This window comes from Microtus oregoni, unplaced genomic scaffold (assembly GCF_018167655.1).
Source record: "Microtus oregoni isolate MIOR12 unplaced genomic scaffold, Mior012 000012F_ref0000307, whole genome shotgun sequence".
Classification (NCBI taxonomy): Eukaryota; Metazoa; Chordata; class Mammalia; order Rodentia; family Cricetidae; genus Microtus; species Microtus oregoni.
In genome coordinates this window covers 19,267,505-19,277,640 of record NW_024543071.1, presented here as the reverse complement: position 1 = coordinate 19,277,640, position 10,136 = coordinate 19,267,505, and the positions used below count along the sequence as shown (strand labels likewise).

The 10,136-nt window shown below is 50.9% G+C and overlaps 1 protein-coding gene across 1 annotated transcript; it reads left to right on the top strand.

Annotated features, from left to right (window-relative positions):
* Positions 1 to 972: 972 nt before the first annotated feature.
* Frat1 (FRAT regulator of WNT signaling pathway 1) lies at positions 973 to 3,605 on the top strand. The gene has a single exon (XM_041661800.1). The coding sequence runs from the start codon at positions 1,278 to 1,280 to the stop codon at positions 2,118 to 2,120; it is 843 nt and encodes a 280-aa protein (XP_041517734.1). The 5' UTR covers positions 973 to 1,277; the 3' UTR covers positions 2,121 to 3,605.
* The last annotated feature ends 6,531 nt before the right edge of the window (positions 3,606 to 10,136 follow it).

The following is a 10,136-nucleotide window of genomic DNA, read 5'->3' as shown; positions in this document are numbered from 1 at the left end:
TGTGATACTTCTGCCTCCACCTTCTCGGTGTTGGGATTACAGATGTGTGTCACCATACTGATGTCTGTTGCAGTCAATCTGAAGGTCATCGATCTTCTAAAGGCTCAGAAGTAAAGCACTCCTATCATGTGCAAGGCCCTAGATGTAATCCCCAACACTTCAAAATAAATCGTTAGACAAATTTGACCTAGTGCCACAATTGCAAGGATCAGGAGTTCAAGGTTATCCTCAGCTACACAGTCAATCCAAGGAGAGACACCAGGTCCTGCCACGAAATAAATAAATATTAAAAAAAGAAATAATAAAGACTTGGTTAACCATTAATTTAACAATGTTATCTCGAACGGTTAAGATGGCCAGGCCTCTGCCTTTATAGAAACAGCTCATCCTGTACCCCCCTTATAGGGGACTACTCTCCATTAGGCTGGTGAATTACTCTAAAACACACACACACACACACACACACACACACACACTTACTTTCCATATTACAGCCCCTCGCAAACGGCCAGGAGTCAACTCCCTATCGGGGTGGGGGAGAGGGGGTGCCAGTCAAGAAACACTAATCTGTGGCCGTCCCCCCCCCCCCCGCAGTTTCCAACCCGGCCATCCATATCAGACAGCAGGATCTTTTTTCCATCTTTGACAACGTCCTTTCCCTAATCGTCACATCAATTCCTAGCCTCGCCCCCTCTTCTTTCCATGCTCGCCTGACGCTGGCACCTGAACCTTAAAAAAAAAAAAAAAAAAAAAAAAAAAAAAGCCACAGCCTAAACCAAACCACTTGACGTGTTGAGGGGAGTGTGTGGAGGTGTAAGTGTGTGGAAGTGACTGTGTGTGGAAGAAACCAATCGAGTCCCCCAAGGTGTCCATCTTGAGGAATGACAATTAGGCCCGGCTGAGCGAACCAGAATCAGCTTCCCAATACATCCCCGCACACAGCAGACACGGCCAAGAGGCTCGGGGGCAGTCAGGTTACACTCAGTCTTCTGGCCCAGTAGGCTCCCCGCTGCCAAGGACACAGCATCCCCCGGCCGCGCGCAGTGGTAGGAGCCGCGCGACGTCACCCATTGTTTACAAATCAACCCGAGCCGGCAGCGTTCCGGCTCCCGCGACTGGAAGGCGCGCGGCGCGACTGCCCGGTGGCCCCGGCTTCCGCGTCCCAGGCCCGGCCCCGGCCTCCGCCTCGCTCCCGCCCCAGCCGCGGCCCGCCGAGCCCGCGGGCAACCGAGCCGCCAGCGACGCCCGCACAGCCGCGGGGGCCCGGGCGGGGGGCCATGCCGTGCCGGAGGGAGGAGGAGGAGGAAGCCGGCGACGAGGCGGAGGGGGAGGACGACGACGACAGCTTCCTTCTGCTGCAGCAGTCGGTGACTCTGGGCGGCTCGGCCGACGTGGACCAGCTCATCGCCCAGATCGGCGAGACGCTGCAGCTGGACGCGGCGCACGACGACCCGGCCTCGCCGTGTGCTGCCCCGGGTCCCCCGCCCCCTCCTCCGCCCCCGCGAGTCGTGGCGGCGCTGCCGGCGGACAAGGCCCGGGCCCCGGCTAGGCGGCTGCTGCGAGCGGCCGCGCCTGCGGAGGCCGGGGACCCGGCGCCCCCGGGGGCGGTGCGCTGCGTGCTAGGAGAGCGCGGGCGCGTGCGGGGTCGGGCGGCTCCCTACTGCGTGGCGGAGCTCGCCGGGGGCGCCAGCGCCCTGTGCCCTCTGCCCCCGCAGCCTGGCCTTGAGGGACCCTCGGGGACCGGCAAGCCAAGCATCCCGCAGCCTCTTTCGGGCCCGTGCCGGCGGGGTTGGCTCCGGAGCGCAGCCGCGTCCCGCCGCCTGCAACAACGACGCGGCTCTCAGCCCGAGATCCGCACCGGCGACGACGATCCGCACCGGCTCCTGCAGCAGCTCGTGCTCTCGGGAAACCTCATCAAGGAGGCGGTGCGGAGGCTCCATTCGCGACGGCTACAGCTACACGCAAAGCTTCCCGCACACCAGTTCGTCGGGCCTCTGTCGGCCCCGGTGCACGAGCCGCCTTCACCCCGGAGCCCTCGAGCGGCCTGCAGCGACCCCGGCGCCTGCGCGAGGAGGGCGCGGCTCAGAACTGGGGACGACCTACTTGTCCCTGGCAGCTAACAACCAGGGTGGCCACAGCACCAGCCTGGAACCGGGGACGAAGGGAATCACCCAGGACTGCACCGGACTGGTGGAAAACTCGAACATTTGAAAACGGGATAATAAGCTAAGAAATACAGCCGAAAAATCGCCAATATTTTCATGGTCGAGAGCCCCAAACTGCTTGAATTGAAATACGGGAGTTAGGCTTGTTTAAAGCAGATTTTATTGAGTGCACCGCGGGCTGTCAGCAGGACTCCTTTTTTGGCGTAATCCAACCTGGACGCTGCAATTCCAAGCAGACTCTACGGGGCACCAGCAACCACGTGGCCCATGGTGCTTGCTCTCAGGATCAGCCAGACGAAGGACGAGGATCACAGTTACTTGCTGTACTTTTCAGGGCTGTTTCCTGATCCACTTTGTTGGGGGGGGGACCAGAGTGGACATACTATTGGGGAGCACCCCAAAATACTACACTTGAAAATTTTATGGCAGTTAAAAGACCGTCTCATATATTCTGCGGTGCTGGTTTTATTGTAAAACATGCGGTACCATGAAAGGACCCGCTTGAGGCTAAATAGAAGTTATGGTTTTTTTTTTTCCTGTCTTTACCCCGTTTTGCAACTGGTTGCTGTTACCGGAGTGTTGAGAAAATGTACCACGAGTGGGGGTGGGAGGCGGCATTGAGCGGTGTTGGGCGATGGAAGGCTATGGGGAAGCATGGATTGATCTCTCTCCCGCCTTCCTACACTGTTTTCAAAGGCGACCCGTTCCTCCTTGGGTTCAAGGTCGCTGTTTCCTGGGTGCCCACCGTGTTGTGGGGCACTAACGGAGACTAGTCAAGCTGCCTTGCTGGGAGAAGAGCATGCTGTTTTGCAAATGCTGGAGTCCTGTAAGGACACGCGCCACCTTCCGGGGGTGTTGGGTGTCTATCTTTCCTGCCTGGGACTACCGACCCTGACCCTTCTCTCGGCATGCACAGAAACTGCCTTGAGACAGTGGTCCGAGGACCACCCTTCCCCCTTGGCTCTGCTTCCCTACTCAAGCGGAGTGGCGCTGAGGATCCTAGGGGCCAGGGAGAGGGACCAGAGAGGCACAACAGGCACTCCTGATACTCAGTCTCACACAGCCGCTTATAATGGGCTCTCGGGGCCATTTGTAATAACAGCTGCAATTCCCTGGATAGAGGGAGTTGATTTCCTCCTTCTGACCCTCCCCCAGCTGTGCCAGCTCGCCTTTGTAAGTGAAGGAAACCGAGTAGAAAATGTGACCCTCCAAATGGGAAAGCTGCAGGCTTTTTGCTATTGTGACTGTGAAGTGCTTGGAAATGCTGTTCACTCTGAGCGACCGTTTTAGTTTTATGGAGTCAATGGCTTGTTCAGCATCCAGATGTGGCTATTGACAAATCTACACTTCGCACCGAAGTGACTGGAATTGTGGCTGTCCTGATTATAGGATTTTAACTTAACTGAAATAACTGTTTTTGAATAAATGTGTTGGGTTGTTTGTTTTTTCTTTTTTTTTTTTTTTTTGGTTCTCTTTTATTTTGTACTTTCCTCCAGTGGGAAAGATGTACAGAACACGTCCCTGTGATCTCCATAAACATGAAAACACTTGAAATCCCTGTCAGCCTGGCTCGCGGATGGTAATTAGAGGCCTTTGTGTCTGAGCAGCTCACTGGTTAGACGAGGTCTGTGCAGCTGGGTGTGTATCGGTGCTGGCTTGAAGTTAAATGCAAGTGAGGTCAAGTTTTGGATCCATCCTATTCACCAAACCTCAGAGCCTTTGGGTGTCAGAGATGGTGAAGACTTAGGAAGAGGCCTGCCAGTGAAGGGCATCAGATCCCCAGGGCTGCTCTCAGAGGCCTCCTGCTCCTCCCCCTCCCCTTCTGGTGTCATTAAGTGGGCTGTTGATGAGAAGCGATTCACCATACAAAGCTGATAGTGGGAATGCTGGTTGAGATCTTATTAAATAACGCCTCCCGCTTTGCTCTTGGTACATTTACTACCCTTCTGTCCCGGCAGTGACTCAACCAGCAGTTTCCATTCCTTTCTGAAATACTTCAGTCTGTTCCCCTCAAGGAAAGAGCTGAGCTGGGTTCACAGGAGGAGTGCCTCGTGTTTAAGTCCACGTAGGAAGTGGGAAAGGGACCTTGGGAAAGTGTTGGAAGTCTGTGTTTTTTTCCATTTCCTCCTCTGTGCAGCAGGGACAGTGATGTGTGTTGATGGCTGCCCAGCATGTAATAGAGGTAGGTGGACCTTACGTAACTCTTCCTTTCCAGAACTGGCTCTAAGTAGCCAGGTGACTAGGGTCCTCAATTTTTCATTCAACAAAAGCTTTCTCGTTGGGAAGGTTTTCTGCCTTGTGCCCTAGTTGCCAACCCTTTTGACTCAATGCACCATTCATTACATCTTACATACATCAGACCGTTACCGTCTCCGAGGGGCACCTTCAGAGCTCACGGACAAGGAAGGGGCCTCTGCGATGCAGTGCTGAGCTTGTGCGGACAGTGGTCCAGGGCTCTGCTGTGGGCACAGCCCTGAACTTCTCAGCCAGAGTTCTTAGTTATGGATGCACTTCGCAGAGATCTAGGTCTGAGAGGAGTCCAGAGCTCTCTCCCCAACACCAAAATGACCATAATTGAATGCTAATGTACTGAAGAGCTGAATTTTTTTTAATTGGTTTTTCAAGAGAGGGTTTCTCTTTGTAGACCAGGCTGACCTCAAACTCACAGAGACCCACCTGTCTCTGCCTCTGGAGTGCTGGGATTAAAGGTATGTGCCACCACCGCCCAGCTAGAGCTGGATTCTTGTAGTAAATTTTGCCAAGCATGGTGGTTCATGTTTGTATTCCAGCACTTGGAAAGCTGAGCCGGAAGGATGGCTAGAAGTTCCAGGCCTGCCTGGGCTACAGAATGAGACCGTGCCTGTAAGCAGCCAGAGTTCACCCTGCCCTGGAAAGATGAAACAGAAACTAGACTTGGTACATGCTCATAATCCCAACACTTGGGAGGCGTAGACAGAAGAATCAAGAGTTCAAGGTCATCCTTATCAGCTACATATTGGGGCCAACTTGGCTGCATAAAACCCTTTATTTCTAAAGGTGGGGAGACTAATAAATATATACTAGAGTTCTATAAACTTTTTTTTAAATAAAAGCCCTGCCAAGGACTGAGAATTTTTTTGCCTGAATATATATGTGTGCGTGTGGGGGGATGTACAACCATGCCTGGTGCTCTCGGAGGTCAGAACACGTTCAGATTCCCTGGAACTGAAGTTACAGATGGTTTTGAGCTACTGTGTAGATGCTGGGAACCAGATTCGGGTCCTCTGCAAGAGCAACAACTGTTCTTAACCTTTGAGACATCTTTCCAGTCCTCAGCCCTGCAGTTTGAGACCAGGGGGGCAATATGGCAAGACCCAGCCCATTTTTCTCTCTCCATTTTAAGATTCTTCCAAAAGTGTCTATACTTAATAAAAGAATAAGTAAATAAAAATTATAAACCTTGGGCTGGAGAGATGGCTCAGTGGTTAAGAGCATTGCCTGCTCTTCCAAAGGTTCTGAGTTCAAGTCCCAGCAACCACATGGTGGCTCACAACCATCTGTAATAAGGTCTGGTGCCCTCTTCTGGCCTGCAGGCATACACACAGATAGACTATTGTATACATAACAAATAAATAAATATTAAAAAAAATTATAAACCTTGCCAAGTTTTACTACTCACCCTTAAATCCTTTTTAGAATAGAATAAATCAGACCATGTATGAATGATGATTATTAGAACTGTATGTGACTGCATGCATTGTCTAGCAAGCTGAACCCCAGACTTTCATGAAGATTAAGCAAGTACTCAACCACTGAGATATACCCAGCCATATCATAGCATTCTTTAAGTAGAACCATTGCCCAGGAACACGGGCAGGACAGAGTGATTCTCTGAAGTCACTGATTGAGACTATCAATCTAGAAGCCTGATTTCTGGGCTCCCAGTTCAGGCCTCTTTCCAGGCACTCCCCATCACCATCAAGGGCACAACCTTGTTTACTGGGCCAGCCTGCATGTAAATGGTCCCTCTGTGGTTGTCCAAATTGGTAACCTTGACACAGAAACCCTGGAAAATGCTGGCCCAACTGCCCAACTGGAGCTGTGGAGTGCCAAGTATGTTGTAACAACTTTGATTTTCTGGGATAGCGTAGCCCAGGCTGGCCTTCACCTTGCTTCGTAACAGAGGGTGACCTTGAACTTTTGAGCAACCTACCTCAACTACCCAAGTCCTGGAATAACCGGGGTTACTGAGTCCTGGGGGTTGAACCCAGGGTTTCACGCGTGCTAAGCAATCACTCTACCAGCTGTGTTGCCTCCCTTAGCCATTTTCTTACGAAACAGTCTGCAAACTATAAAGACAGCTGGCTACAGAAGATGCCCAGGTGAGAGAAGAGGCCAAAGCTACAAACTGAAACAAAAACTAAAATTAATCAATTATCAAATAATGGTTTGGATGAAAGAAAGGCACATAGACCGCTCCAAAGTCTGCCACCCGAAGACCATTCTAAGCCAGACTTAAATGCTCTTTGAATTCAATTTTTATCTCCGCCCCCCCCCCCCAGTTCTTTTTCCAGCTTAGAAGCAGGAACACGGAGTGAAGATCAGACAACACTTTCCTATCCAGCAAAGTCTGTGTTGAACCCTGTGATCCCTTCCTTCCAATCAGAAAAGGGTTACCTTGGCAACCAAATTACTAACTCACTCAATTAGCGCTCTCCCCCTTTCCACCGATGCTCAGCAATCACTGAACGTCAGCCCCAGAGAGCTGAGGCTTTGTAGGCTGGGGCTCCCGCTTCATCTAGAGATGGAGGTGCACTCCACATGATGCTGTGAAAGCTGGTCCAGGCAGAAAAGAAAAACTCTCCTGGGCACTGTTCCCATCCTTATATAAAGGGAGTGTAAATGACCCGCCCTTAACTGTGTCTCCCAAACACTGGAAGCAAGAGCTGGGATCAGCAGCCAGTCCTCGGAAGCTAGCTGTGTGCTTTGGGCCAGGGTCCACAAGTTCATTGTGTCAATAATTTATCTGCAAAATGGGAAAAGCACAGAGCGTAACTTGCAGAATTGTGGGAGATAAGGGTCTTGGGCAGCCCAGGTTGATGCTCCCTGACTCTACAGCCAACACTCGCCCTGAATTCCTAAATCCTCTTGCCTCTACCTCCCAAATCCTAGGATTATAAGCATCTACCACTACTTCTGCCTCAGGAAGCTGTTCTATAAAAACATGATTTTGAGTCTTTTGTAGAAAAGCCTGTCTCTGAATGACTTCTCCAAAGTCCCGCCCTCCCTTTTTCCTCTCTTCCCTGTGAGGCCTCACACGCAGATTGTATCACAGAGCTACAGAGCTATCTGCCATTGCCCTCCCTTTCTCTCTCTCTCATTAGAGAGGGTGGGCTTTCTAATAAGGAAGGACGGGGTCGTAGCAGCGGGCCTGGGCTGGCTTCACTGTACACTCATCTATCCTTTGTTACAAGTTCTAACCTCAAGCTGTTTCCCTGGCATGGCTAGACAGTGGCCTCTACTCTCTCCTTAGTGAACATTTAGATGCTTTCTTTGGTCTCAGCTATCTTTAAGACTTTGCTGTGAAAGTGCAGCTGGGATGGTGACCCAGTGGTCTGATCTCAGAGGGGACAGTTTTGCGCATGCTACCCCTGAGCTATTTATCCAGTTTGTGTTTGTGTTTTGAGACAGGGTCTCATGTAACTGAAGTTATCCTTGATCTTGCTGTATAAATGAGGATGAGCCCAGCACTGGTGGCGCGCCCCTTTAATCCCAGCTCTCAGGAGGCAGAGGCAGGCGGATCTCTGTGAGTTCGAGGACAGCCTAGTCTACAAAGCAAGTTCCAGGACAGTCGGGACTGTTACACAGAGAAACCCTGTCTCAAAAACAAACAAACACATAAATATATAATAAATAAACAAATAGACAAGGAAGACCTTGAATTTGTTATTCTCCTACCTCCACTTTCCAAGTATTGGGATTACAGGTGTGAATCCCCCTCATTGGCTTCCCTGTGCCTTTTCTTATTTTTTTGTGTATGTGATATGATGTGTATGTGATATGTGGGGGGGGGCATGCACACGCCACAGCACACGCAAGGTGACAACTCATGGGAGGTTTCTCTTTCCACCACGTGGGTCCAGGGGACTGAACCCAGGTTGTCAGGTGTGGCACTAAGCATCTTTACTTACTGAGACATCTTGCCAGCTCTCTGCCTTTTTTTTTTATTTTTTTTGGTTTTTCGAGACAGGGTTTCTCTGTAGCTTTGGTCCCTGTCCTGGAACTAGCTCTTGTAGACCAGGCTGGCCTCGAACTCCCAGAGATCAGCCTGCCTCTGCCTCCCAAGTGCTGGGATTAAAGGTGTGCACCACCACTGCCCGGCAACTCTCTGCCTTTTAAGAGAGATTGGAGCTGGGTGTGGTGGGGCAGGCCTTTAATCCCAGCACTTGGACAGACAGTCAGATCTCTGTGAGTTCAAGGCTACCCTGGTCTACAAAGAGAATTCCAGGACAGCTAGGGCAGTTACACAGAGAAACCCTGTCTTGAAGAGAGAGAGAGAGAGAGAGAGAGAGAGAGAGCAAGATCAAGGATAACTTCAGTTACATGAGACCCTGTCTCAAAACACAAACACAAACTGGATAAATAGCTCAGGGGTAGCATGCGCAAAACTGTCCCCTCTGAGGTCAGACCACTGGGTCACCATCCCAGCTGCACTTTCACAGCAAAGTCTTAAAGATAGCTGAGACCAAAGAAAGCATCTAAATGTTCACTAAGGAGAGAGTAGAGGCCACTGTCTAGCCATGCCAGGGAAACAGCTTGAGGTTAGAACTTGTAACAAAGGATAGATGAGCGTACAGTGAAGCCAGCCCAGGCCCGCTGCTACGACCCCGTCCTTCCTTATTAGAAAGCCCACCCTCTCTAATTCAATTTCTTTGCTCAGCTGAAGTTCAGCTTGCCTGCCCTCTGCACTTCTGTCTATAATTTGTGCTGAGAAAAATCATGCAATTGTGTCCCAGGACTCGTGTTCCAGTTCATTTTGCTCCCCTGTTCTTCTTGTTTACTGTCATTATGGAGTTATCTCAGGGGCTCATATGTGCACACCTCCTTCCCAGAGAGATTATACATTCTTTGATGGCAGCGGAATGACAACATATAGAGGATGTTTTAGGAAGATTGTTGAGCCGCGTGGCATGGGAAATGGACTGGGCTGAAGGGGACTATTTATGGCCACCCAGATCCACGGCTGGCTATTACAGCATCCAGGCATCAGAGGATAAAGGCCCCAGATGGGTAGGGAGAGGAAAATGCGAGACATTTCGGAAAGAAAACCCACAGGCTTGAGTACTGTACTGTGTAGCCATAAACATGCAGTGTGTGAGCAGACTGCCTGGCTCCTTCCTGTAACCCCGGGTGGTTTTTTTCACCTCTCTAGGAGCCACAAGAGTTCCCACCTGATAGGATTGCTGTGAGTATTCATGGAGCTGATAACTAGTAAAACCACTCAGGCCCCTGCCCAAAACATGGCTGCATTTAGTATTAGCACTTGGTATTGACAGTCAGTAAATATTTGCAGAGCAAACAAATGGGGGAGGGGAGGTTTCAACAGCCTGACACAAGCTCAGGGTGCCTGGGGAGGAGCCGATGAGCTGAGTCACTTAGATGTCTGTAGATGGTGGGGAAGAAGAGGCAGGAGCTGAATACGGAAGCCGGGAATGTGGCTGAGGGGCAGCGTGTTGGTCCAGCATATGTGAGGTTCTGAGTTTAATACCTAACACTGTAAAACAAAATCCCCAAAGAGAAAAACAGGTCAAGGGAAGGATTCCTCAGCCAGGAGAAAACCATGCTCATTTGAAGGTAAGCAGGGGAGGGGGAGAGAGCAACTAGAAGGAGCTGCTCTGAAGGACCAGGCTCCTGACAGAGGTAGGAAGAATGGGGTTCATACTGTGGGCAGGACTCAAAAGGACTGTGTGTGTGGATAGTTCATATGGCAGC

Bases quoted from the DNA above. Each gene is read 5' to 3' on its own strand.
- Frat1 (XM_041661800.1), top strand. From the start codon at position 1,278: ATGCCGTGCCGGAGGGAGGAGGAGGAGGAAGCCGGCGACGAGGCGGAG.